Below are 26951 nucleotides of genomic sequence, written 5' to 3' on the forward strand. Positions count from 1 at the left end.
GTGCTTCGTCAAACATGTGCCCAGTCTGAGTGCTCTGCACGCTGTAAGTAAACATGGCTGCTGACATCGTAATGGCGCTGTCTCCAGATGTCTGACTGGTGGAGCACTCCTGAGTGGAGGTGGACCACAGAGCACCAGGCGCTCTGAAGTCTCCCTTCAGACACCTGGATGAGCGGCGATGTGGAATATATCAGACAGTTAAGGTTGATTATTGCTTTGTTTGATGCAAATTAGCTTTTTAAAACACAGCATGAAGGAGTGAGCAAGTAGGTTTACTGCACGACAATGCATTTATTATTATGGTGTACGACTTTGTGGACACCTGTGGCGACAACGTACAGGTTTCTCCACAGATATTTCCAGTCTGAGACTTATTGTAGATGTTTTTAGCCTTTACTAATAACAGTGTGCAGTAAATAACATAGATTTTAACAGCAGTAATGTTTGCAAAGACTCAATGTGGTGTTAAAGTTACTTATTCTGCTCTAAAAGTATAGATGAACTCCAGCCACAAAGGGAGTATATTTCCTTTATATCCCAACACACATGTTGGGATTAGAACGACTCACTCAGGGGTCACCTTGAGTAGCCAGCAGAAATCTCTCATAGTCACAGTTATTGTTATAAACTTTCAGAAAATACAGTAATTTGCCTCCATTATGGAGCAGTAAAAAAAATCAGCAGCAAAATTCAACATATCCAATTTTAAGCGGTAAAAAGCAGAATGGAACTGAAGTAAACTGACACCGTACACGCAGGAAGAAAAACTCACAGCTGGAACGGCCAGATGTTAAAGCTAATCATCACTCTCACAGTGGCTCCATTTGCATTCCAGACGTCTTCAGCCTGGATGAATCCGCTCATATTCAGTGTGCCATTTTTACCTCCTCACCTTTCTCAAGTGCATTTATAGTATTTCAATTAATGGGAAGTGACAATTTCCATTTCTGTTAAGGGGCTGTCACTTAGAAATCCATTAATGTGAGCGTCTCTGTCAGACTGCTCAATGCTGCACGATAATTCTGTCATGGCAACTAACGTTCTCATAGCTGAGGAGGACTGATGTTCACTGAGGTTCTGCTCTGGGGTTTACTCCTGTCCAGATGCACTCTCATGTTTTTGTTTCTCTCATTTACTCCTATTTTGAATTCATACCGGCTCTATGCCCACCTGAGCACACCTGGGCGAGGCTGCATACAAACACTCTCTCTTTCTTTTCCTCCTCTTCTTATCTTCTCTCAGTGTTGGATGGGATGCTTGTCTTCCTGTCATTAGTTTGATGCAGAATATTCTGTTTTATTTGGATAGGATGATTTAATTTAGCATTTTATGGTAATAGTAAGTAAAAATCTAGGGGTCAGGAACAACTGACGAATGCATAGTGGACCATATGGCCTCCTCTCCTCTCCTCTCCTCTCCTCTCCTCTCCTCTCCTCTCCTCTCCTCTCCTCTCCTCTCCTCTCCTGGCTTCTGTAAAGCATCTTAAATGAATTGCTCTTCCCGCCATAACAATAAAACCAAATTAAATTAATCTCTCTTACTTAATATATTTTTGTTAAAACAGACCTGGGGGGGGGGGGGGGGGGGGGGACATAATCAGATTAAAGTAATCTAATATCTGGCCCATAATGACTGCAGTCTCCTTTTCAAGTTATTGTTAAGAAAATTGAATCATGACTGTAGTTTGTGGTAAAAGTCCCATTTGCTGATGTCATTTTTGGATTGTTGCAGTTGGGGCACAGACAGGCAGGCAGGCAGACAGATAGACAGGCAGGCAGACAGGCAGGCAGACAGGCAGACAGACAGACAGGCAGGCAGGCAGACAGATAGACAGGCAGGCAGACAGGCAGACAGACAGACAGACAGACAGACAGACAGACAGACAGACAGACGGCCGGGCGGGCGGGCGGGCGGGCGGGCAGGCAGACAGACAGACAGACAGACAGACAGACAGACAGACAGACAGACAGACAGACAGACAGACAGGCGGGCAGGCAGACAGGCAGACGGGCAGGCAGACAGGCAGACAGGCAGGCAGGCAGACAGGCGGGCTGGTGAGGATGACGTCGCCTGACTTCCTCACCAGAAGCCCGGTGAGGTCGCTCCACGGGTGTGATGATTCAGTGGGTTCACTTCCAGCTAGTCTCACATTACCGCGTGTCAACCGCCTGTCAGAAGCCACAGTGTGGGATCAATTAAGGAGGAGCTGATGTCAGGCGGGGAGGGGGCGACGAGGGGGAGGCCATGGGAGACGTTCAGCAAAACGCCACAAATAACGACGCTTGTTGAGTCAGCGTCTCATTAATTCAGTTCGGAACTGATGTGAATAAAAGGCGTCGTTACGCCACAAAAGAAGGTATTTGGCTTGTTTTGTTTCTTCTATTCAGCTCCGGCCGTGACAGACGCTCTTTTATCAGTCGTGCTGCAGTGCCTGTAGGTGGTGTGTGTGGAAATACTGGAAAATAAAAAAGGCAAAAAGAAAACTCTTCCTGCCCCCCCGTCCCCATCCCACCCCCCCCCCAACAGACGGTGCTGCACAAATTTTGATTTTATTTCGCCTCGCGACTGAGTTATTCTGTCGTGCTTGTTGAGGAAAGCACCACAGTCGTTCATGATTTATGAAAGGAAAGAAAGGAAAGTTTCCGTGAAAGCTCCAGCCACAAATGAATTTGATTGTGTTTTCCCATCAGCGCCTCCGGAGCTGCATCAATATTAAAGGAAGGAGTGAAGGAACACGGCGGAAATCAATCATGTGCCGTTAAACCCCTGTTGACCCGCAGCATTAACTCGCCGCTGATTGCATGTAAAGGCCAATAAATACTGTAAATGGGCAGAGATGCTTTGCAAATGGTCTAAATTAGTAGAGTAGATTCAACAATAAGATAATATTCCTGCCAATATTTCTGCCTGTCAGAAGACAGAAGAGGAGGAAACGGGGGAACATGTGACCTTTCCTCACTTTCACACTTAAACCTTCATCTTCACGCTGCACTTTCTCTTTTGCCAGCTGTACGTTTGAGGCCCGCCTCTGCTCGCTTTCGCCAATTTCACGCCACACACGGAATTCGAGTTACAAGCTGCGGCGCGGACAAAAAAACCCGTTAGATACACAGGCTTTATTTGTCACCGTGACCTAACGTTAGTGCAGGACGTCCTTGCTGCCACCGTCGTCCTTTCCTGCTTGTTTGTCAGTTGGGCGCTTGTGGAACCACTTTCTTGCTTTTCGCCACCTTTCTGTCCACTCGACTGCTGGAGTAAACGCAACCAGGACCGGTGTCATCGCTGCAAAGCACTTTAAACCAACATGAGTTTCTTTTCTCTCTTCATGGCTAAGCTAAGAGCTCTTTTCCATAACGCTTGTTTAACAGCAGCTACTCGGTATTTACCAGATTTATCCGAGATGTGAGAGCTAAGGTTTGCTAAATTTAAAAAAAGTAAAGCACTTTTTTAAATGCTTTTATTACTTCCTGCCATATCCTTGAAAATGGAGACAACAAGCTTTATGCGGCTCCTTCACTCAGCGGCAATGTCATGTTTTTATGTTTATTTCTTCCGTAACAAAATGTATAATTTGTTATTTTCACTTTGTTGCTTTCCACACTGAATTCAGTCGCGCACACTGCCTTTACCCATGTTCACATCTATCTACAACACTCATTCTTTGGTCTTCTGTGAACCTAGTTGTCCTTGGTGCTTTCCCCAACATTCACCAGCTGAGACAGGTCACCTGGTCCACCCTCGCATCTCTAATTTAGAGATTTCAGTCTAATCTATATGTCCACACCTGGACTGGCAAGACTAACAAAGGCGCCCATGTTAGGGTCAACACAATACACCAAAGATTCTCATGATACTGTGGCTTCTTGACTGAGAAATGCAGGTGATATGTGGGAAAAAAAAGGCACCACAGTGAAAATCCACCATATCTGAAGGTGGGCTCCCATGAGGGAACCCGGGGACATGTTGCATTACGCTGTTGTGGGTAGCAGCGCGTGACTGCGCTCTTTCCACCTAAGCCCGAGGCTGGATTCTGAAGCTGTGGCTGATTTACTGACACAGCTGCTGGTGCGGCTAAAGGGTTAACCCGCATCCACGGCAGAGCCACACATAACTGTTTCTGACCCCACGAAAGCACAACACAGCATCCCGGCGGACAGTCGCCTCCTCCACATACACACAGGGACGCCGTGCACTCGTGTAATAGCACTATTAATAGCAGAATAAGTGTCTGTTAAGCCCACACTTTTATCTGAGGACACATCATTACCAACAGTCACATCTGAACCTTTAGATTGTGTTGAAAGCTGCAGCGGAACATTTCACCACCTGCTGAAACTGTTCCCGTGTCCCCCTGATAGATGTAGAACCTCCATTCAGAACTTCATGTACAAGCATCCACTGCTGCTATGACTGCAGTTACTCTGCAGCTCACACACAGACTAATGCAGACACACGGTCAGACACCAGAAACTACGGCTCTCCATGAATTTCATGAGCCCGTTACTGAGTCTTTGTGCCATTTGGTGCCAAGCAATCATGTCTGCGGAATTTAACCCAACTCTCAGTGAAGCATTTTGGTTGTTTTTCCTCTTTTTTCCTCCATTTGAGTGCACATTCTAATTGCTTTTGTTAATATCTATTATCGGGTTTATGGCAAGAGAGTACAGGTTACCAATTACATTGGGTTTTTTTCAGTGTGGATGGAAAAGCTCTCAGCAGTGAGCGTGATGTTTCTCACAAAGTAGAATGTAATAAATCAATTAAACAAAGTCTTCAAAAGAGCTCTTTCTAGTTTAAATGTTTAAATGAAAGCATCAAATGCCCACATTTAATAAATGCACAATTATCCCAGACGGCTCTGTTGGAGGTTAAATATTGAGTTGAAGTAATAAAAATGACCAAATATTTCACTGACAGTTCCTTCTAAAATTAAAACTGGTGGGCTGGTGGGTAATTATTGACATGTTTATGACCTTTAAAGTTGTCTCTATCAGACACCAGGATTATGAAACCATTTTATTACTTATACTTTCCTCTCCGCTTTTTCCTTGTCATCCATCCCCATGAAATTATGTCCAATGATTGAATACAATTTTATATGAATGTTCTTGGACATGTAAGTTTGAGCGCACATCAATGGAAAACATGTTTTTTTGTGTTTTTAACGTTGCTGAAAAGTCAAAAACAGACTTAAAAAGCCACTCATTTACAACAGAATTGCTGGGTTGTGTAACCACCGACTTTCTCCACTTGTTTCCCTCATTCCCGCTTCTTTCCTCTAATCTACCCACATTATTTGCCTGTTTTTCACACCAATTGTGGGCCTTTCCCATGCAGATCAAAAGAATTTTAGAGCAACCTCAAAATATTCTGCTTCAAACGCTGGTAGGAGAAGCCGTGCACGTCCCTGTTTGCATTGATGGGCACCCAGACTCTAAGAAGCCTAAATGGAAAGTGAAATCACGGAGGGAAGACTTCACATTTCGCCGCTCCGCTGTCTCACACCTTGACATTTTGCCTACGGAGACAGCTGCTAAAAAGGTGATAAGATTAGTCATTTGTATGCACACAGGTGATGTGTGATGCAAATTTTTAACGTCCGTGCAGACAAATCATAGCTTCTAATGGCCACAACTTTCCATCGCTCATGTTGATCCAGAAATTATGAATTCCTGCGAGGGTGTGGCCTTTGCTTTTAGTCTTATTACAGGCTCAGCGCTCAGGTCACACAAACACAAATCAGTTAGTGAACAGTTTTGCTTTTTGGTCCTTTTTGTGACACTTAAAACCTTTTGGGGTTTTGTGTTGTGAGACTTAGGCCAGCTGCAGTGGTACACCTCTAAAGGAAGAGAGTAAAGATGCTGTTCTGGGCTAAAATGTGCATTATTTACTGCCCGTCGGTGCTTCTGTTTCAGTTTTTGTGTGGGTACATGTATCCGATATCAAAGCACCAGAAAGGTCAGGATGTAGAGTCCATCAGTCATCTGCTCATGCTAACTCAAATGCATTCCCTAAAAGCTTGCAGCGAGCTGTGTGTGTTATTGAAGAAGACAAAGACTTGGAGTCCTGCAGGATCAATAAACGCTTCCTTCAGCGTGACAACAGCAAGTTAATTCCGATGTTTTAAAAATGTGGCCGGATCTGTTGTCTATTTAAGAATCAAATGTGAGATGCCCTGAGCTTCAGTAAGGTGCAGTAAACTGTAGATTTCCTCTGTGTGTTTGCAGACAGTCGGTGTACAGCAGCTGCACCGTTCGGAGGTGGTGACAGATATTGGAGCTCGTTGCTATTTATAGCATCGGGGGTTTAGACCAGTTTTGCAGCTGATGTGTTTGAGAGAAAAGGAGAGTGTGGTTGTACGAGTTGGTAATGGGTTCTGGAGCATGTCTGCATGGCGTTTCATCATCACAGCCGGTAGAGGAGGGAACAGCACAGCAGTAGGGAAGAAACGGGGAGGTGGTGGATGGAGAGCTGATGTCATGCAGCCTCTGGCAGCCATGGAACAGGTTCAGCAAGTTAACAATCCGCTGTCAAACTGTGGTTATAAAAAGTATATATTGAATTCACCGGTGGACTCGTGGTTATTTTCTCCTGCTTTTGGGGTGTTTTGATATCAGGCGGACAGCCGTGTAAAGACCTTTGAATAGTGCTGAGTCACTTCTATGCTGTAATAGTGAATAAGTAAAAGAACGTGGAGCTCTCTCAACAGAATCATGACTGGCTGAGGTATGTATAGGATCAATCTGGCCTATATGGAGAAGCTAATGGGGAGAGAGCCCTTTCCGTGCCCGGAAGGGGGAAAAATGGACTTTTGCCTTAAAATATATATGAGAAGCTCTAAGATTCACCCGAGGAAAAGTGTTTTCCATCCACTTTTCAGCTCTCATGTATATATTGGTGTGGCTCGGCTGTATCCCAGCAACCGTGCACCAGAGCTGGGCTACAGAGGTCTCGTGGCAAGACCTGATGGATGAACATGTGAATTTTTGTGCATCTGGGCAGGTCTTTCATTCATGACGCGTTCACGGTCTGTCCGCAGCTGCATTTTTGGGTCTGCTGACTTTCTCACGTAGACTGATGCGTGACGTGACGCACACAGGTGCCTCACATCTGACACCGTGCGTTAGTGAGGGTGGAAATCAACCCATCCAAATCAATAACGGCATCAACCAAAATGTTGACGCTGTTATTGAAAGGCTTGGAAAACGGAGTTATCAGAGTATCATTAATGCTCTAACTGCTGCCTCATCCGCCACTGCATCCGCAGCACTGCAACACTCTTAAATCCATTTCTCTTTTGATCATTTTCACACTGATGATTAGATTTTCAATATTTTCTGAAACGGTGGGGCTACCTACGCTACGCTGCTCCAGAAATGAAGGTGCGCTTCTTCTTTTTACACTCAAGCTGAACAGACACACAGAGGATTTCATACTCTTGCACAGGCTTGTAGACACAATTTAAGAGTGTGCAGATAGAGAGAAAGTTAAAGCCAGAAGGTCTTTTTTCAATATTTATAATGTGGGGTTTTATTATGCATGTCATTGTAGCACAGCTCACAACAGTCATTTCTCTCCCAGCAGTTTGCCGGTAAAAAAGGGTTTAATCGTTGTAAGGTTTCATTTCAGCCCTGGTAAAGTCTTTGTCTCCTACAAACCCCCGAGCACGCAACTGTAAGCGAGGCACTGCTGGGAAATTCAGCGTGCCTAATGGCACACAGCTGCAGTGGATGTGCTGCACTTCAAAGTGCTGTTTTGCCTCATCAGACCTTGGCATATGAATGTTGGAGCGACTCTCAAATCAATTCAATTGCTCTATTCTGCCTTGTAATTATACGTCCTGAACTCTCATGAAGAAAAGAATGTTGACCTTGCGACGGTGTCCGCAATATGAATCGGCATGTTTACTGAAAGAAACCTGCTTTCAGAAAGTTTCCTTCTATTGATAAATGGGCACAAGCAAGTAGGAATGTGTTTCTACAAAAAAAGAATTTTCTGTCCATCTACATCAAATTTTCATGCTTTGCTGAGCAGGATCATGCAAACAGACTCGACATACTGTCCCGTTACCACTGCAGACACATGGAATCGCCATTTATTGCAGGAAAAAAAAACCTTGCTTCAATTATTAAAATGCTCATTTCAAAATCACTTCTTGGGCGAACTCAAAGGGCCATTTTCATAAAAACCTGATATTGCGTTTTTACTAAATGAGACAGCTGCATTCCCAGTGGGAGAGAAGCAGGAAGAGCCGGGAACTCATGACTCATCGCTAATTCACCCCCGTGCGTGCACGGCGAGGACAGTGACCCCCTGTCCTAATGAAAGAGCCCCGTAAATGAAAGTGAAACAAAATAAAATGCACTTCTTCTTCTTCTTCTCCTTCCTCCGCAGACGGTGCGTCATGGTTTCCCCTACCAGCCCACCTCTTTGGCTTTCGACCCCGTGCAGAAGATCCTGGCCATCGGCTCCAGATCCGGCGGCATACGGATGTATCCTTTCACCCTCACTCGTTCACTCGCTCCGTCCTGTTTGTGGAGCCGCAGCAGAGAGCAAAAGAACTGTTAGAAATAACTGTTTAGAGCTGCTCTTATTACCCCTCCTACAATGTTGCAACGCGTTTAGAAGGAATATGATGTTTTATACACAACTGAAACATGTTGTGTTACAGTGTCTCCTCCTACTACAACCCCCCCATCTCTAAATGCCCCTGCCCCCACCCATAAGACCAATTCACATGGTGAGTTTTCATGTCACGAGAGCTGTCAACTAGCCCATCTCCAGGGTCAGCCTCGGGAAGACGGGGGACGCGGGAGCCAGGTAGGAGTCCACTTCCTCATCAATACTTTGGTTCTCAGGGTGCCTTCAGGGACCCGCTGGGTGGTAAATGGAGGGACGGGGAGGGACGTGACCGGTGCACGTGGCGTTTGATCTGAATTGAGAGTTGATTAGATGATAAGCAGAAGCCAACGTGGCTGTTTGATACTCTTTACTCTTCCCTCCCTGGAATCTGTTTCTGTCTGTTGCTGTAATGAATGCCTGGCTGACAATGAGGCTTTTACCTGGATGGAAGCCCTTGACTGACTTAGTATTTGTATTGACATGCAGCACACACTCTCGTCTCCTCCTTTGTGGCCAGTCACAGTCTCTCTCCTGCAGCCCCCCCCCCCCTCCTCAGTTTCAAGCTTTCAAATGCACTTCCCTCACCTTCCACCGCCTCCTGTCTAGAGGACACTTCCCCCCTTTATTTCTTTTATTTCATTCAACCATCCATTGTCCTTCACAGCCTCACTGAATGTTGCTTTCTTTTGTCCTCCCGAGGCTTTGAACCTCAACCTTTCATCTGGTGTCATGGTCCATCTCCATGATGTTACCTCCCTTCCTTTCCAGGGTGCGTTCCATAAATGTGATGATCATCTTAAATAGTTCGGCCTTTTGCGGTGTGCTGCTCGTGCTCCTCATAAATACCCACCCGGGGATACTTCTGCCCTGGGCTCTCCTGGGGTGCTGCTTCCTGTAAACAGCAGCTTCCTGTTTTTCCACTGTGACTGACCACACGTGCTTCTGCCAGACCTCCTCCTCAAATATCGCCATGTGACAGAAATATTAACCTCAAGGTGTTCAGAGCTTGTGGTTAAACAGTCAGATGACATCATCGTTCCAGTACTTGGTCAGGTGGGCGGGGCCTCTTCCAGCGTGGCATGGAGGCCTTTGTCTATATATACACAAAACAATACAGATGACTTTAATATTATTGAGAAAATGGGATGAAGTAGAGCGAATGTTTTGTATTGAAATGGAGAAATAATCGAATCAAATTCCCTGCAATCATGAGAGTTATTTGAGGGTGCGTCAGGCTAACGGCTTCTGCTGCAGACTGTGAAAGACCAACACGAGGCATCTCTGAGCTCTTCAATATGGCTCCTTCCTCACTGTCCACAAACAATTCAAGACTCAAAAACGGCCTCCAGCTGGTCGACATGTTCAGCGTTTCCTGTCCAGTGAAGTCACAATTGGGCAGGTCCTGCAATGGTGAATGGTGCAGTGACGATGTCATCTGGTTTGGCGCAGCGGCTTGGCAATGTGGCACTCTGCAGTGGGCTCCCAAACCCCCCCACCCCCCCCCACCCTCCTCCTGCACGGGTGCAATATGCTGAGAATCGGTTTATTCAGTGCAAGTAGCGCAGAGACGGAGGGTGTATGGGTGTGTGTCCCGGCTATTTTTGAGCTGGATATTGTCTGGGATCGCTGCGAGTGCATCTATATGTAGATTGTACCTGCGTCAGTGTTACATGTGTCTCTGTGCAGCGCGCACGTACAGATGCATTCATGTGCGCGCACGCGGTAATCTTTTTATGTGTCACTTTGTGTGTTGATGCAGTGAAAGTAGATGCAATTTCAGTAAATTGTACACGTAATAGGATCGTCCGGAGTCTGATAGACAGTCACTTCTCATAACAGTCAAGATCAGAGGGGAGTTTAAATATGCAGCCGTGGAGCCAACCAGGAGGAAGGAGAGGAGCAGAAGCTTCTTCTTTCTTTGTTCACTTTGATTCCATTGACTTTTATCCAAGAATGTTTTGACCATGAAACAGCAAAGCTCTGGCCGCTCATTTTTGAGGATTCAGACAATTCCCGCCTCAGTATCCGATTGAGAGACTTATTTGTTCCACTGTATTGATTCTATTCGTGCGCCTGTACAGCAGCAGATGTGGTCTGAGCATCTGACCATGTGAGGCAAATAGAGACTCAGGAATTTGTCTGTCTTTGGTTTCTACTTTATTAGGCAACTGGGTAATGTCCTCTCATTATCGAGTTGAGTCTCTGAAACAGTTATACTGTATATTAGAACCTTCACGAGGGCCCGTTTATGGCAGAGCTATTGCGTTAGATTGCATTAGCCTCCGGCACGGTGCCTGCGTGCGTGCGTGGTGGAGCCATGATAGTGTGAAACATAAACATTGGGAATGCCCATCCTGACTTCTTATGCCAACACAGTTTCCAGCTGTCGGAATTTAGCACAGCTCAGCCTAAAGAGGCTACTGTAGATCTGAAGATCTTTTTCTGCCTGGTTACAAGGTGATTAAGTAAATAAAACTACTCCTGATAAATGGATTAGTCCATAATCCGTCTGTTCACACGCCAAAAGTGTATGTTTTGGTCAAACTCTGGGATTTGATCTGCTTTGTTCCATTCACACGATTAGCGCAACTGCTAACATAATTACAGCGGTAACGAACCACCTACAGCACACTGGGCTTGGAGCTGGAGGGTTTCTGGTCCGAGTCCCAGCCGCAGATCAAAAACTGGAAAAAGGGCTGGTAGCAGGAGAGGTGGTGGAACATTGCTGCAGCAGTGGTTCCCTTTAGCAAGGCACCAAATGCTGCTGAGTGCCTGTTGGAGGCGGTTCACTCGCACTGACATCAGACTGTCTGCAGATGGTGGAAAACTCGTCTTTGTTCTGATACTGAAGTCCGACCCAGTCGTGTAGAAGCTCGGCAAATACAAATCAAGCTAAACATTTGTTTCACTGGGACGTGCAACAGCCGGCCGTCTCACTTGTTAAAATTAGCAACAAAGCACACGTGGCAGCGCGACAGTCGGCCGACACTGATGGGGCAACAGATAACCTAGTGGTTATCATCCAGCCCTACATGTTGGTAAACAGTCATCAATTAGGCATTCGTCGCTGTCACACTGTCACGGGCCCACTAGCTTGATGACTGTCTGGTCAGTAGCGTCATCAGATGCTCCGCAGATCAAAATCAGGGGTGTTTTATCACCCACAGAGCTGCGATTCAGGACAATCTTTTACCGCCGACACAAACTCAGCTCAGGCCTTCCAACGCAACCTGCCTCAACCTCCAGGTGCGTTTATTTGGGTTCAGGATTACATGTTTCTGCTTGTAATTAGGTGTATATTTAACAGGCCTTTTGCTAATGCACCCCTCTGATGAAAATTTGACCTCGTTAGCTTCGCCATATATGCTTACATCACGGATGAATAATGAACATCCTGGCTGAGGATTTCTGTCTCATTTCTCTAATCCAGTCATGCTTCCATCAGTCCTGGTGAGGTCAAACAGCCAGGGAAGATGGATTCCATATATAAGAAGCCTATATATAGCAACCAATCATAGCAATTTGATTGCACGAGGATTAGCTTGTGAAGACAGCATTAACTCAAATTAACCATCCAGATACGCGTGTAAAATTAGCTTTCAATTAAAAAGCGAATAAATCTTTAATTATTTAAGTGAGCTTTGCTTAGTATTTAATTCGGTAACCAGGCCATTGTGTGTACATGATGTAACTGTTTTTTATTAAGTGTATATTTCTAAATAAGACCTCATTGGAAATGATTTATATTTAAAGATCGCAGAGAACAAAACCTACAGGAAACATATGAGCCCGGTCCTGCTCGAGGTTTCTTCCTGTTAAAAGGTACTTTTTCCCCCTGAACTGTTGCGTGTTGGGGAGCCGGGCTCTAGGTTTCTCTCCTGACAGATACCATGTAAATAAAATTAGATGAAATTGTGCTACGCTGAGCATTTACGACGGCACCTTTGATGGGATTAGAGCCAAATTTCCAGCTAGTTCGCAATTGTCCGCTTGATCAGATTAGCTAAAGAGCTAGTTTTAAACCCAACACATGAAAGATGCCCCAGATACCTTTAAATGCTCCCTCTACCTTCTCATTTCTGCTGTGGCATCGGTGAGACGACACAAACAACCCCCCCACCCCCCACCCCAGGCCCCCCCACCGGTGTGTCAACCTCACTCCTCCCTTTTTAGAACGTTGTCTGTCTTGCTGATGTGATTTATGCAGTTCACTTCCCCTGGCCTTGAGTACAGCTCATGTCATGTGCAATTTTATGTACTGATTCACTCACTCACACACCCATGCATGTGCGCGCGCGCACACACGCTTTCATTCTGAAGACAGATATCTGCTCTGAAGTCTCGGTGGCATGGATATGCGGTCCGGTTGTATTTCTGTCTTTCATTAAGCTGTTTGTGTGTGGTTCTGCGTGCTCACGTGCACGTGGTGATGCTGTGTTATTCAAATCGCTCCAGATTACACAAACGGCTCCAGAGGACTCGGAGAAGATGCCGGAGCTCCCAACTATCTTCATGCTTCCTCATGCATCCTTTAATACCCTGTTTTGCTGGGATTAATTGCTGTAATTTGTGATTGTTTTTGCTTGAATTGCTCTAAACTCTCTCTGTCTCTCTCTCTGTCTCTCTCTGTCTCTCTCTCTGTCTCTGTCTCTGTCTCTGTCTCTGTCTCTGTCTCTCTCTCTCTGGTGTGGCTGCGATATGTCGTACGTCGGTAAGGCCACGCCCCCTTGCTGGGTATTTTTTACTAAGCAAAGAAGAAACAACTAATTTAAACGCCCAAATCTCCATTTTGCTCTCCTCCCTGCAGCTCTCTGCTGTTTTGCCTTCACATTAGCCGAGCAGATAATCAGCTGATAAATTTTCTCGGTGATTGATTCTGAACGTCTGAAATAAAACTATGATTTGGTGAAAATGTGCTGGAAAAAAGGTCGGTTGATTGAGGAGAAGCGGTGGGAGTCAGGACGGTGGATCGTTGCGCTAATGTTGGTCATTAGCTTCAGAGGGCGACTGTGTTCATTTTGTCTGTAGCCCCCTCGGTGTTAAACATACTGACGTGCTGATGCTCTTTTTCAGGTTTTTTTCTTGCCCAGGGCCAGATATCCAGAATCTGTCCTACTTTCATGGCCGTTCGCTGCATCTAGACAATAAATGATTTATGTCCGCTGAATCAACCTCCATCTTAATTGTGGAAGTGAAGATATGGAGATTTGGAGGGTGTGATGCGTTTATCCAGGGTCAGGGGTCGTTCTCACCCACTGCCTGCTGGAGGAGACTATAGCGCCCCCAGTGGCTCGATAGTATAGCTAGTGAAGAAGTAAACGTGGTTAGGAAGATGGAATGGCTGGACAAGTTATTCCCGTCTCCCGACTCTCCCTGTCTGATTTTTAGCTAGTTTATCTGACACTTGTTATATACTGGATTTGAACACGTATCCCTGTGTTTATTTCCTCTGTTGGCCTTTCTTCTACTCTGCTAGGGATGCTAATGTAGTTGAGGAATTAAAGGTCAGGTGCCTATTAATAGCAGCACTGGGAATAATATAGTAAATGCCACTGGTGGAGGTTGTGAACTGGTGGCCAAATGATGCATCGTCTCGCTTCTTCAGAGAACCGAGAGTCTCACACAGACGTGTTGAAAAGCCAGATTTACTCTACAGAATGAAGCAGTGATTTAAAAAAAAATGATATTAAGTCACTTGCGCGAGGACCACCTGCGGTGCCGGCAGGGATTGAACAATCGAGTTCTGTTCTTCCTCTGATGGAACATCAACAAGACTGGGAAAAGTAACATTGACATCAGTGGGAAGATGGAGGAGGAAATAAAACTGATTTGGATTCAGAGAAACACGGCTGCACACGAGAAAGGGCTGACTGACCTTTGCTTCTATCAGATGCTGTTAGCCTGCTGACCTTTACAACACAAAGGTCGCTGGAAGCTTCTCAGATTACTGTAACGTGAGATTAATGGCAGAAAGAAGTCAGGAGAAAAGCACAAAGGAAAAGAAAAGTTGGAGCCCCAGCGACCTAAAACAACCTAAAACTGGCTCCGATTTGTTGCTCATCGACCCTCGGGCTCGCAGCGCTACGTGCGCTCCGACATGCCCACACCATGGTCTTCTGGACAAATATCACACGTGCGCTTCACCATTTGCCAAATTCGGCGGACTCAAGCGTACCCGTCAGCGAGGCGTTTTAGACAAAAACAACAGGAAGGCAGAAAACATCGGCGTGGTTGGGCTGCATCTGTGGTGGCACGTGTGCACGAGGACAGGCTTCTGCAGCCACAACAGGTGGCTGGAACCAGCCCAGAGTCAGACGCTGGAGCGAAAACACCCCCAAATTTCAGCCGCGGATAGCTGGATGGCGGCGGACGGCGCCTGATGGAAAACACATCCCGGGTTCCAAAGCAAATGGCTCTTTCGCTGGCGTGTCGTGTGACAGCATTTTCCTTTCACCAGCCTGTCTGAGGACCATCTGCACTCTAATTGGAGTGCAGCACAGTCAAGCTGCAATTATCCATGGCAGATCCACGGGCTAAATCAGTGACGGCTACAAAATAGAATCATCTATGCTTTTGTTTGCATCGCTCCACATAAACTCTCCTTCATTGCTATTATTGCAAACAGTGCTTGACTTCTGTCAAGGAAACAGGGAAAAAAAGGCTTTTTTCTGCTTTCTCTCTATTTTACCGTCACCCAGCAGCTTTTGAGCGCTACAGCATGCTAACAGTATTAGCATATATTGATCTGTAACTCCAAACAGGATCTGCTGGATTTATTTTATAGTAAAACATGCAAATTTAAGTAAATTTATTGGCATATAGAATCATTAAGGGGCTGCTCACCATCCCCCATCTGTAGATGACAACAGTTAATATGAGTTGAGTTGCTAATTGATCCGCATCGCTAACGTGCACGTCTAGCCTGTACGTACTTGTAAAGTCGAGACTTCTACTCTCTATTTTCCTCTGAGCAGACGAACGGCTGCAGGTCGTGTATCCGGGGCGACGCTGATCGATGCTCAGCTGCATCCTCAGCTGAAAGTTGACTGCAAAGACTTTTCTCAGCATGTAACTCTGTAACTGTGCGAGTAGCATTAATGGCTGTAATGTGCTGACAATGTAGACGGTGCTACCTTAGCTCATCTACCTTAAAATGTGTGAGCACATCCTGCTGCACGGAGTCTGTCTGTGACCTTGACTTCGCTGTACCTCCGTCGTCATCGTTATTGGGTCTTTGTGCATCGTAGCCTGATTCTCTGTTGAATTCAGCTGGAGTCTGACTGCTTTATTTCACTGTAATGCACAGAAATTCTCCATCTTTGCAGCCCAAAAACACTGCAAATAAGTATTTAATCAGATCTGCTCATACATCCCTCTGAATTATAGAATTTGGTCTATTGGTACCGGGGCCGCTGTCACTTTCTCCACATTCTGTGTGCATGTGTTGAATGTATACATGCGCTTTTGTCACTACCGTCACATTCAAACTAGCGCACAATGTATAGCTGTCTCTGTCTCAGCGGGGAGGACGAGTGTAGGGATAAAAGGATGCTGGCACTCGTGAGGCTGCGTGACAGATAAGAGACAAAGAGCCGCGCTGCTTTTCTATCAGCCTCCGGTGATGTCACACGGAAGAGTGCGTGTTGCAGCGCGGCGGAGGATGCAGCCGGTTAGATCCGTGTCTGCGTTCCGCCACTAAAGTCAGGAACACTCGGGCAGGATAATGAGGGAGCGCGTTTGAACAATTCTCCCTTTCAAGAAGTCAATCAAATTTGAAGGGCCCGTCAGACTCGTCGCTGTTAAACTACGCGAACGGCGACAGTGAGTCAAGCGTTTCCAGGATTTTTCTTCTGTTTTTGAAAATTGAAAAAGGAAAATTCATCATTTTGTACGGGGGGGGGGGATGTCTAATAACAACCTGCTGAAATGTTGCTGTTGTTGTTTCAGTCGGAATTTGTCCAATGTCCCACCTCAAAACTGGCCAGAATTGGGCCTGGTGTTGTGAGGTTGCCATGGAAACGTAGCCCCAAACGTCTAATGTGGACAGGCCAGTTGCACGTGACCATCTGTTTCATTTATCAGATAAAGGAAACAAACACAATGACGGACATCAAGAAGAAATTACGGGTCTCACAGCTAAACGCAATAAGGCGCCACGTGATCCCTGCGCCCCAGCGCACGGGCCCGTGCACACTAACAGGTCCTAGAATTGATCTAAAAAAACCTCACGGCATCATGGGATGTATTGTGTGCACGGGTTTCTGAGCACGCCGTTGCTTGTGGCGTCTGGCGGGGAGCGACACGAACGTTCGTCCCTGGCGAGCACAGCGAACGCATCGTGACCGTCATCCACGCAGCAAGGTGAGGCGGCGCGGCGCCGCATCATATCTCATTAATTCGCCCTGCCTATCATCAAAACAACAGACCCTCGCCAAAGGGCCTCGCCGGCGCCAGCTGCCTCCCTTGTTAATTTTATTTCTCACCTCGGTGTTTGGGCCTGCAGCTGTCAGACGCGTTCATTTGTCTGGACTAAAGGTTTTCTGCTCTCGCCTCTTTTCCGTCCCCGTCACGCCAACACGCCCCCCCCCCCGCCGAGTCGTCGTGGCCACCGGGGGCAGCGTCCCGGGTCTGCTGGACCCGCACGGGTGCAGATGAATGCGAGAACGCCCATTCACACCTACAGAAAGGTCAAGGGTTGATGGGAAATAAATAACCCCTTTTTAAAAAAAAAAAATGAAATAAAGAAAAGAAAGAAACCTGTCGTACCTTAAAGGACAATGGAGATAAGCAGGAACAGGAAGCCGCTGCTGCTCTGTCCAGTTGCTTTCTTATCTCGTTCGTGGGCTCGCCTGTTTTATCTGCTCCTCTGGCCTCTAAGGGGGGGGGGGGGGGGGTGATCAGGGAGAAACAAATTCCCTGTGACAGATAAGAGGCGACCGCCGTGCTGTAAAAACGAGAAGATGCGGACGAGAAAAGCAGCTGAGCGCGATGGCGAAACAGCGGCGGGAGCGTGGCGCCGCGGCGGGCAGATGTGGACGCGTCGTGGTAGAGTGGCGGGAACGAGCAGCGGCAACAGCGTCCACGTAAAGGCTGAGAGAGGCGCCGCTTTGTCTGCTGCAAACAAGGAAGAAAGAGGCCGTTTGTTTGTTTGTTTGTTTGTTTGTTTGTTTGTTTTTTGCTGTTTTGGGCAGCTTGTCACGTGATGAGGAGCACTGTCATGAGGACCATCGGAACCATCATGAGCTCTAAGTGCTCCTGGACTCACTGTCGTGCCCGTCCTGGCTGACGTGCATCACAATGAGACGCTGCCGTCCTTCATCTTCATCATCTTCACTCAGCTTTGTGAACTGACAGCTACGGACCACATGTCCTGTTGGTCTACGTGGATTATTCGTTTGATACTTTCACTTCCGGTGTTTTAAATCAATTATTGGATGCGAATGAGTCGGTCCCCCCCCCCCCCCCCCCCCCCCCCCCATGGAGCGAAACAAGGACGAGGACGATGGTGGGAGATGTTCTGAGCTCTGGCCGGGCGGGTCGGCCGCCTCCACATGTGAGCAGGCGTTGGGTGTAGGTGTAAGCACGACACCGAACGTAATGACACCCGCGAGGAGAGGGGTGGGGGGGGGGGGGAGAGAGGGAGAGAGAGAGGGAGAGGGAGAGAGAGAGAGAGAGAGGGAGAGAGAGAGAGAGAGAGAGGGAGATGGGTCCTTGGCAGCCTGGCAAAGTTGGGCTGATTTATCTTCCCACACTGTGACTCACCGTTTGTCAGCCGTACAGTTTACATTTCAAAGCAGCCACTAAAAGACAGAAAGAGGGGAATGAGAGCAGTGTGTGTGTGTGTGTGTGTGTGTGGAAGGGGGGTAGAAGGAGGGACAGAAACAATAGTTTAAGATTTTAACGTCTCTCTCGCTGCGTCCAGCCTGGAGACAAAAGCCAAAAGGAGAAGAATTTCAATGAAGATGAAAGGCTGATTTAGAACACGGCTGATCCAAAGACGTCTGAATGTGTGGAGATGAGCTGATTAACATAATCAGCTCCCCAAAGCTGGGCTGCGGGAGACCGGACGAGCCCCCGAGAGGCCGCCACCACCTCCTCGGCCTCTTTTTGATGTTGCCCGATGAACGCGTCGACACAGTCGGCGGCGCCAGGCTGAGGGCGAGCACAGATACAGTAACCTCGTTACACACGACCGTGGGAGGACGGCGGCGTTTGGCCCTTACGTGATGGCCGTCATCGGAGCCAAGCGCTAACGTTCAAAACTGTACAGTAGACACTTCCTTCATTTACATTCAACATGAAGCAGAAGCTTCACACACACACACACACACACACACACACACACACACACGCACACAGGTAAACGCCCCTGATGATCGTCACAGATTGTCGTCGAATAAAACATCTGTTTGCACTTCGATGTGCTTGTTTATGAGAGTCATCAATGAAACGACTCCATTTATTTTCACCAGCAGTGATGAGAGAGGAGCAGCTTGTCCAAACAGGTGAAAGCTGCTCTGGTAGCAGCGAAAGAACCGGAGATTTGTCCACAAGCCGGCAGATAAACCCACCGTAGAGCTGCTCTGGAATCATCCGCAGAATTCCACCAGGTGGCTAATGCTAATATCGCTGCTAGCAAAGTAAGCTAGCAACGTTGGACTGATCTGAATTATTGGTTCAGGATTTTTACTCCGTTGTTAAGCTTTAAACATCGAAGACACTGCAGAGAATAACTAATTCCACATTCAGTCTGAGTGCAATGGGATATTTTACATATCTAAATGTGGATAGCGAAGCGAATCAGTGACATCATCATGTGAAATCCCAGATCCTGGCTCCCACCTTCAAACACGCATGCAAAACATGTGAAACGCACAGCGAAGCAGCGTGGATCTCATGGATAAACTCTCCCACACGCTTACATCATTCAAGCTGGCTTCCTTGCGTTTAGGATTAGGTTTACATTTGCATTTTAAAATGTTAAAGTGGAAGGTCCTTGGCTGTGTTTGGAGAAGTGTTAAAGCCATATTAATTTTCCTCCCTATTCAAACGCTGTGCAGAAGGATGATTCTGGTAATGTTCCCCATTATAAGACTTCCAAACCTCCCTGAAGCTCTTTAAAAAACATCAGCGACGCATTTTGTCAAGTGTGCCCCCAAATTTATCTGTGTTTTCGTACAAAAACAGGCAGTAAATGGCAAACGGTTTTCCCGGTTTATTGGTTTCTGTGCACGTTTGTTGATTTCCACCTCATTTACAGACGGTGGCTTATTTTTTCCAACTTTCCTCACCTCTACACCGTCGTGGAAATGGAATTTTTAAACCGCCGAAATAAAAACCTCTGAAGAATTTTTTGTTTTTGAATCCATATTAATTACGAGTGACAAAACGTGCACTCTGAACACACTCTTGCCCACCTTTGCCCACTGTTTTTACCATCTTTCATCCGTTCACCCTTTCCTCTCAATTCCACTCCATTTAACCCTGTTTACCACCGGCGTCATTAACTTCCCCTCTCGCACCCCTACTGTCAGCCCTGTTTGTCTTTCTCCTCACAGCGTCTCTGCCGAGACAAAAAAAAGCCATTAGGGCCGGCAGAAAGGCAGCCAGGGCTGCGTTCTAAGCAGTAATGACGGGGCTAGCGTCTATAAAAAGCCTAGAAGCAGCTGTATCGCTGTCTGCTGCTGTCAAGTCGCGTTCTGGCATCGAGTGTGTGTCTCCCTCTCATATCTGCCTGATTCTGTGTGACTGTCAAGTGGAAGGTCGGCAGCCTCGTACCCGACGCTGTGATAAACCCAGGCTGGTTTTTGAAAAACTGTTTTGTTTCAGACGATTGGCAGCTAATTCTGCACATAAGAATGGGGTTTCGTCAAATGTGACATTAATATTTATGCAGTGATACTGACCCTGTGCGTGGGTAAAAGAGCAGCAGCTCTGCCTGGCAGGTGTGGACACCAGCGTCCGACCATTAATGTTACATTAGCACACCGAATCCTCCATGGCTGCGCCATACGCTACGACTTCACTGTTGATGCCGTTAATTAGTCACCAGGACGCTAATGATGTTTGTAATCATTAGCATCTATTCATTAAATTTACTGCATAGAGTGCTGAAAAAGAGGACATTTGTTTTACCTTAAAATAGGTGAATGGACAAATCATATCAGCAGGAGGGAGACGATCTGGTTCAGCAGCAGCTACATTAGCTGCTAACACACTAGCAGCTCCAGGTCTGGGATTGTTATCATCTTAACAACCAATAGATTACTTTTTTAATAAGCTGCTGGTGCCCCTAATGCATTCTGCTATATTTGCCATGTTGTTATTTTATTTGACCTTAAGAAATTTCTATAATTCAGACGTGTTTCTGCTTTCTGGAGAGCCAATTATAGCCCTTCAAAGGAGGTTATCTGCAGGTTAATTACTCACGGAGCTGCACGTCAGGGCTGCACAATCGCATGCACTGAGGGTAAACGCCTGTATAGTTGCTTATTCACAATAGTCATTTTTGGAATGACTAGAATCATAAAAACCCCATGAGGCCATCACCAACATCTAACGTATAGAACGAAGCATTGAAAAAATGTATAGCTGTTTAATAGATGCAGTCAAAAGACGAGAAAGGCAAATGAAGAAGAAAAAAAACGCACAATCTTGCGGGACCACAATTTGAAAAACGCGTCTCTTAGTTTGACATTTCGTCCCGTAGACGTGTCACTACGAATCCTCACCCGTCCAGCCTCGACTTGGGCTGACGAGTGTGTCCTTGGTCTGGAGGCGAAGGCCGGCGGAGAGCAGGTGTGCGCTGGCATCCTAATCACAATGATGTGAGAGAGACAAACAGCCAATTACACGTGCGCGTCTTTAAATGATGAGAGCCTAAAGAAGACAGATGCCTCCCTCCCTCTCTCTGTCTCAACAGAGGACGGCGGGGAGCGACGCGTCCACTTGCGTTAGCGGCCGTGATCTTTACAGTGATCCATGCCTTCTTTGTGAGAATCCCACACCAACCGATTCATTAGCAGCCCGGATTGATGAATAAACACGCAATTGCACGTAGACGAGAGGAATTAATTAAGGATTAGTCATTCAAGGCAATTTCACATGTGCTTAAATAATTCCGAGCGAGCGCTAGTCGTGTTCTTCCTGTGGGTCAACGGCCAAAACCAGTTTTCCTACAATCATCTTTGTGATGATGGAACTCTAAATTGCTGCCAATGTACCGTATGAGGCCAACGCGGAGGTCGGCGTGCTGCTGCGTCACCGCCACCGCTCAGGCAGCGGTTACCCCCCACAAACCTGAAGGCTGGGGGGGGCGTGACGCAGGCCGTCAAATCAGCTGGCAGAGATTCAGGGCTAAAAACCCTCATGTGCTCCTCAGGTTCTTCTGCCCCTCCTGTCGTCATTAGTTACACACTTCAATGCTCCTCAGCTTAGCTGTTAGCTTTGTTTTCAGATTTGTAAGGTAACTTACTCATGGTTTGCATCCAATCTTTGTTCTGCTTCAAGCAGTTTGGTGGCGTTAATATTGTTTGTGTGTGTGTGTGTGTGTGTGTGTGTGTGTTGCACTTGTTTATTATCTGGTCTTTTTATATTCCAGGAGAGGAGACTAGTCGATATACAGCAATACAAAGAGTGTGAAAATCAAAATTTGGATCCCGTAAACGCAGCCAGCCCGTCTCCTCCCCGCCGCTCGGGCTCTTTTCTCAGCTTGTTGTCTTTTCCAAACAAACAAAAACACCGTTGTCATCGTTCAGAGACGGTGAGGTTGAGCTCTCAGCGCTGAGATAAACACATTGCTCTGATTACTGCCCATTGTGTGGTGTCTGGATTCATGATTGAAGCTAATTTGTCTGTTTATCCACAGCAGGCTTGCGGCTGATCATTTAGTGAGGACCGCAGTTGTCTGTGCCCCCTCGTCCCACCCTGTACCACCCTGTGGTCATACACAATAAATCAGCTCTGCTCTTCTCCTGTGCTGCTGTTTCCATCAAATATTGCTGATTGATTTAACTGCAACCACAATGCTAATGCATTATCCAATATCGTGGATAATTTCGTTTTCCCGGGTTTTCCGAAGCACAACATGACATCAGATTTATACGTGACATTTCTTGCTCGTCTGAAACACCAGTGTGAATTGGCACCGGCCTCCAGTCTCCCACTGGGAAGTCCTCGACATAAGCAGGGACTCTGCTTCCTCCACGCGTGTCTGAATGATGCCAGTCTAACTGCTTTATTGTGTCCTAATTAACTTATCACGTGCAGCCCTTGAACAACATGCACCTGCTGCTGTATTCATGCTTTCCTCCATGAGTAGGTCGAAACTAAATGGATTTGCTCGTGTCCTTATTCAAAAAAATGACCAAGCCCCCAAAATTTAGGGTTACAGTGCTTCAGATGTCGACCCCGGGGACATTTTAATTGAATTGAATGATGTTTCGCTCTGTGTAGATCAACAGCAGACTGCTAATTTGTCACCGTTGCTGTTGTCTCTGGGATGGAAGCAACCTCACCTTCATGTTAACTCCATGTTCTGGCAGCATTTAGCGTCCTTTGTTGCATTCGGGAGCGTGACGTGAATGCGTATTTGGCTGTACAAAGACTCGCCTGTCAGGAGGAAAATGATTGAGATTGACAGAGGGATTATTTAAGCCTGTTGCTGACCATCCCTGCACAAATGGGGCCTTGAATGTGACACGGGCGTCCGCACGTGCACGCACCCAGACGCACACTTCAGCAGCAGCCAACATTTTCATCTAGCCGCACAAAATCATGGTCCAAATTCAAAAGGTTTTCCTTTTTCCTTAAAAGTATAGTTCCTATGACTTCCTATGTCACAATTTTCAGTCATAAATCAAAAACGGAGCTTGGGAATATTAAAGATTTGGCATAAAAGTGTATTTTTGTTTTTCTAGCCTCTTTGTTTTAATGGTCTGGTTTGTGTGGGTGTGTCTGACACATCAGCCCTGTTGCAACACACTTTAGCTACTTCTGACTTTATATTTATGCCCTTCTGCACTGAAACACACACACACACACACACACACACACACACACACACACACACACACACACACACACAGTGTAGGTAGTTGAAGAAAACATACACTATGACTGTTTGACTCAGGCCTGTTTCTTCTTTAAGCGCTGCCAGAGGTTAAAAAAAAACTGTTGGGTCTCTGTGTGGGTGCTAACATGCTAACAAGCCCGCCTGTTGAAGAATAGGAGCATGAAACGTTTCACAAACATCACAGTCAAATTCTAAATTTCTCCATGTACTCTCTTGAATGAAAAGGCAGATAATTGGGTTCTGATACATAAATGTACGTTTTCCTTACAGAAATAGGTGTGTTTCACTGTGTGAGGGTCCTATTATTGATCACGAGACACTGTTGAGCACATTACAGCAGATCCTTCAGAGAAATGCACTGTTTAGACTGCAAAAGCAGTTCTATGCGTGTGTTATATACCATAAATATGGCCTTAGACGACATTGTTTAGCATCCCTATAACAGGAATGTGCATTCAGGCCATTATATATGGTAACGATCGGAATTCACAGTAACTATGTTGATATATGAGGAACAAAAGCATCATAAAAAACACATTAAAAACATTTGTTCTTCCATCCATCTTTTGCCGCTTATTTGGAGTCGGGTGTGTATTTTTTGGGTTAAACAGAAAAGTCCATACTTCACGCTCTATCCAGCTCTTCCAAGGGATTCCGTAGGTGCTCCCAGCGTGTCCTGGGCTTCCCTGGGGCCAGTGAAGAGCGCCCTGCTGGGGGGCGTCTCTGGAGATGCCTGAGCCACCTCATCTGGCCTCTCTGGATGTTGGATGAGACAGCTGGTCTGGTAGGACCCCCCAGGCCAAACAGGTCCTAGGTGGACCCCTCTGCATGGACCCTATGATGAGTAAAAAGATTGGTCTCTCGCACTCAGACACGGGTCACTGAGGACCCCCCTCCTGGCATGGGGGTGGTTGGGTCTGCACCCATGGGGCCTGGGCTGGGCACAGCCGGAGGAACAAAGACCTCGGTCTGTTCTTAAGCCACAGAATCTGGCTGCAGGGACGTGGGCTGCTGCATAAAAAAGAAAAGTGAGGTGTTGTGTACACCCCATGGGAAATAAAAGGCTGATAAATAATTCCAGCACTTTGCTTGACCGAAACTCTCAGAAGTGTGTGTGTGTGGTTTTTTTTTCCCCTTATACCTCAATTTCATGTTGGATCCTTTAAGGAATATTTGCTCTCTCTCTCTCTCTCTCTCTCTCTCTCTCTCTCTCTCTCTCTCTCTCTCATGTTGTCTAGTTTTGGCTTTAGCTGGATTAGGGAGGTGCTGAACCATGTTTTATCTAATTATGCTCAAGTTTGTCTGCATTATTTTAGCATCACAACACTAAATCCAAACAGCCCTATAGTGTGTGTGCGTGTGTGTGTCAGCTTCAAGAGTCAAGCAACACCTAAAATGACAACAGAATCAGGCAAATGCCATCAGCTCCAGAGAAGTTCTCATCCAGAAAAGATCTCCCAGCATCCATGTTTGCAGCGCTGCTTCTGCTGCTTGTATAAATACAGAATTTCATTGGTTTTCGTTTGAATTTGACATTGGCTTCTCCCTTGAAACTGGATATTTGTTGGTTTCTTGAACCGGATCCATCCGCTGCTGCCTGATTTATTCAGCCAGAAGGTTTTGCAGAGGTGCGATAAGACCTCAGCGTTTCCTTGGTCTCTTCGCTTGAGTTTGGATGGCGAATCTTGGTCTTTGCTGACGTGCTGCACCTGAGCTCGGAGGCTCGCTTCAGCAGTTCGAATCAGGGTTTTGCTGCGACATTTGTGATAAGATGGCGAAACGAGACTCACGTGCGCTGTTGGAGTCTGAAAACAATGTCAATCTGAAGCCAAACGCGTCTATTCTGCCTGCTTCTATCCATCCGTCTACGTCAAGCACTGTTTCTGTTACGTTTCTTTAAATATTTAACCACAAGAGCAGCCTATCGTGAATAAAGCAGATCCACCTGGCAGTGATGTCATTTCCTCTTCCTGCACGTTTCCACCACCTTGGGCAGCTCACTGGTCTGATCCACAAGCCTGTTTCCTCAAAGATTTACTAACATTGCAGGACCAGGCCCATATGGGAGGGAGGGAGGACCCTCCTGCTGATGGGGGAGTCAAAGAGGAATTTACAAAGCATTTAGAAAAGTCGCAGGAGTTCTGGCACAATAAAAACACTTAACTGGGAACCAAATCAAACAATTCACAATAGAGACTGTGGTAAACTTAATCTGACCCTTTTCGCTGAAGATCCTGTCCAAGATGTGTCGTTCTCTCTGCTTCCTTGACCTTTGGGACACCATCAGATTGGGACGGCCGGGGGTGGACTCCTACTGTCAGCACGAGAGCGGCGCCGCTGTTCTTCAGCTGCAGTTCCTTATCAATGAGGTGAGCCACACGGATATCTTTGATCCACCACAAGTCACATTTCACAGTTTCTTCTTTGGTTTTGCAGACAACACATTTTTAGTCTAACGACGCTCTTCATTAAGCTAAGGAAAACAACAGGTTTCTCCATTTAAGAAATGGAATTTGATAGAATTTAAATTATGCTCTTCTATCTTGTCCTTTTATGTATGTGGCGCTGTGGCTTAGCTGGTTATAGCACCTGTCTCGTAAACAGGAGATCCTGGGTTCAAATCCCAGCAGTGCCTGATTTATAGCACAGGGACCCTTTAAGAGCTTGTTTTCATGGATAATTTGTCTTGGCGGTGAGGTCCTGTCCTCGCCCAGGTCAGCAGAGGGTGTGATGGTCCATATGGAAGGTGCTGTATTTGTACCTGCTGTTTGATTCCCTGCTGTCAGCCCTTTTCCCTGCACGTTTTAGGGGAACAGAAAAATGGAGGCTGCTCCAGTTTGATGGAACATATTTACTATTAAAGTTCTGTGAGTGTTTTTGAGAACATAAGGGGTTACTGAAGGGCTGACGCTGGGGATCATCCACAGATCTGGAGAGCTAAGCTGAGCTTCTCCTCTTTCTGCTTTCAACCTCTCCCCACTGGCCCTTTTCCCTCACCTACTCGCTTTCTTTTAAAGCCCACTGGGTCGTTCGGCCCACATTTCCATCGCTCGTTGTCATGTGTGTGACGTGTCTGGGGCAAATGGAGGTGGTGGGGCATGAAGGAGGGTAACGTAGATGTTTTATGGAGTCGGTGTTGGAGTTTGTGTGTGTAGATCTGACATATACAAGACTATTACCTGGGGTAATAATTCTCTTATGTGTTCACTGCCCCCACATATGCTGCAGTTCTGACAGACGACTTTATAATCTTCCG

General features: G+C 46.5%; 1 protein-coding gene and 1 non-coding gene across 14 annotated transcripts in view; both read left to right on the plus strand.

Annotated features, from left to right (window-relative positions):
• Nucleotides 1-26951, plus strand: part of stxbp5l (syntaxin binding protein 5L) — a 69737-nt gene that overhangs the window by 3118 nt on the left and 39668 nt on the right. For all 13 annotated transcript variants that reach the window (XM_029843122.1, XM_029843131.1, XM_029843124.1 and 10 more), the window contains exons 2-3: nt 8395-8492; nt 25983-26064. In XM_029843122.1, the coding sequence (XP_029698982.1) occupies nt 8395-8492; nt 25983-26064 (180 nt within the window). The remainder of the gene's footprint in view (nt 1-8394; nt 8493-25982; nt 26065-26951) is intronic.
• trnat-cgu (transfer RNA threonine (anticodon CGU)) lies at nt 26257-26330 on the plus strand. Its single transcript has one exon. It is a non-coding gene; the product is annotated as a tRNA-Thr (tRNA).

This window comes from Takifugu rubripes, chromosome 1 (genome assembly GCF_901000725.2).
Source record: "Takifugu rubripes chromosome 1, fTakRub1.2, whole genome shotgun sequence".
Lineage (NCBI taxonomy): Eukaryota > Metazoa > Chordata > Actinopteri > Tetraodontiformes > Tetraodontidae > Takifugu > Takifugu rubripes.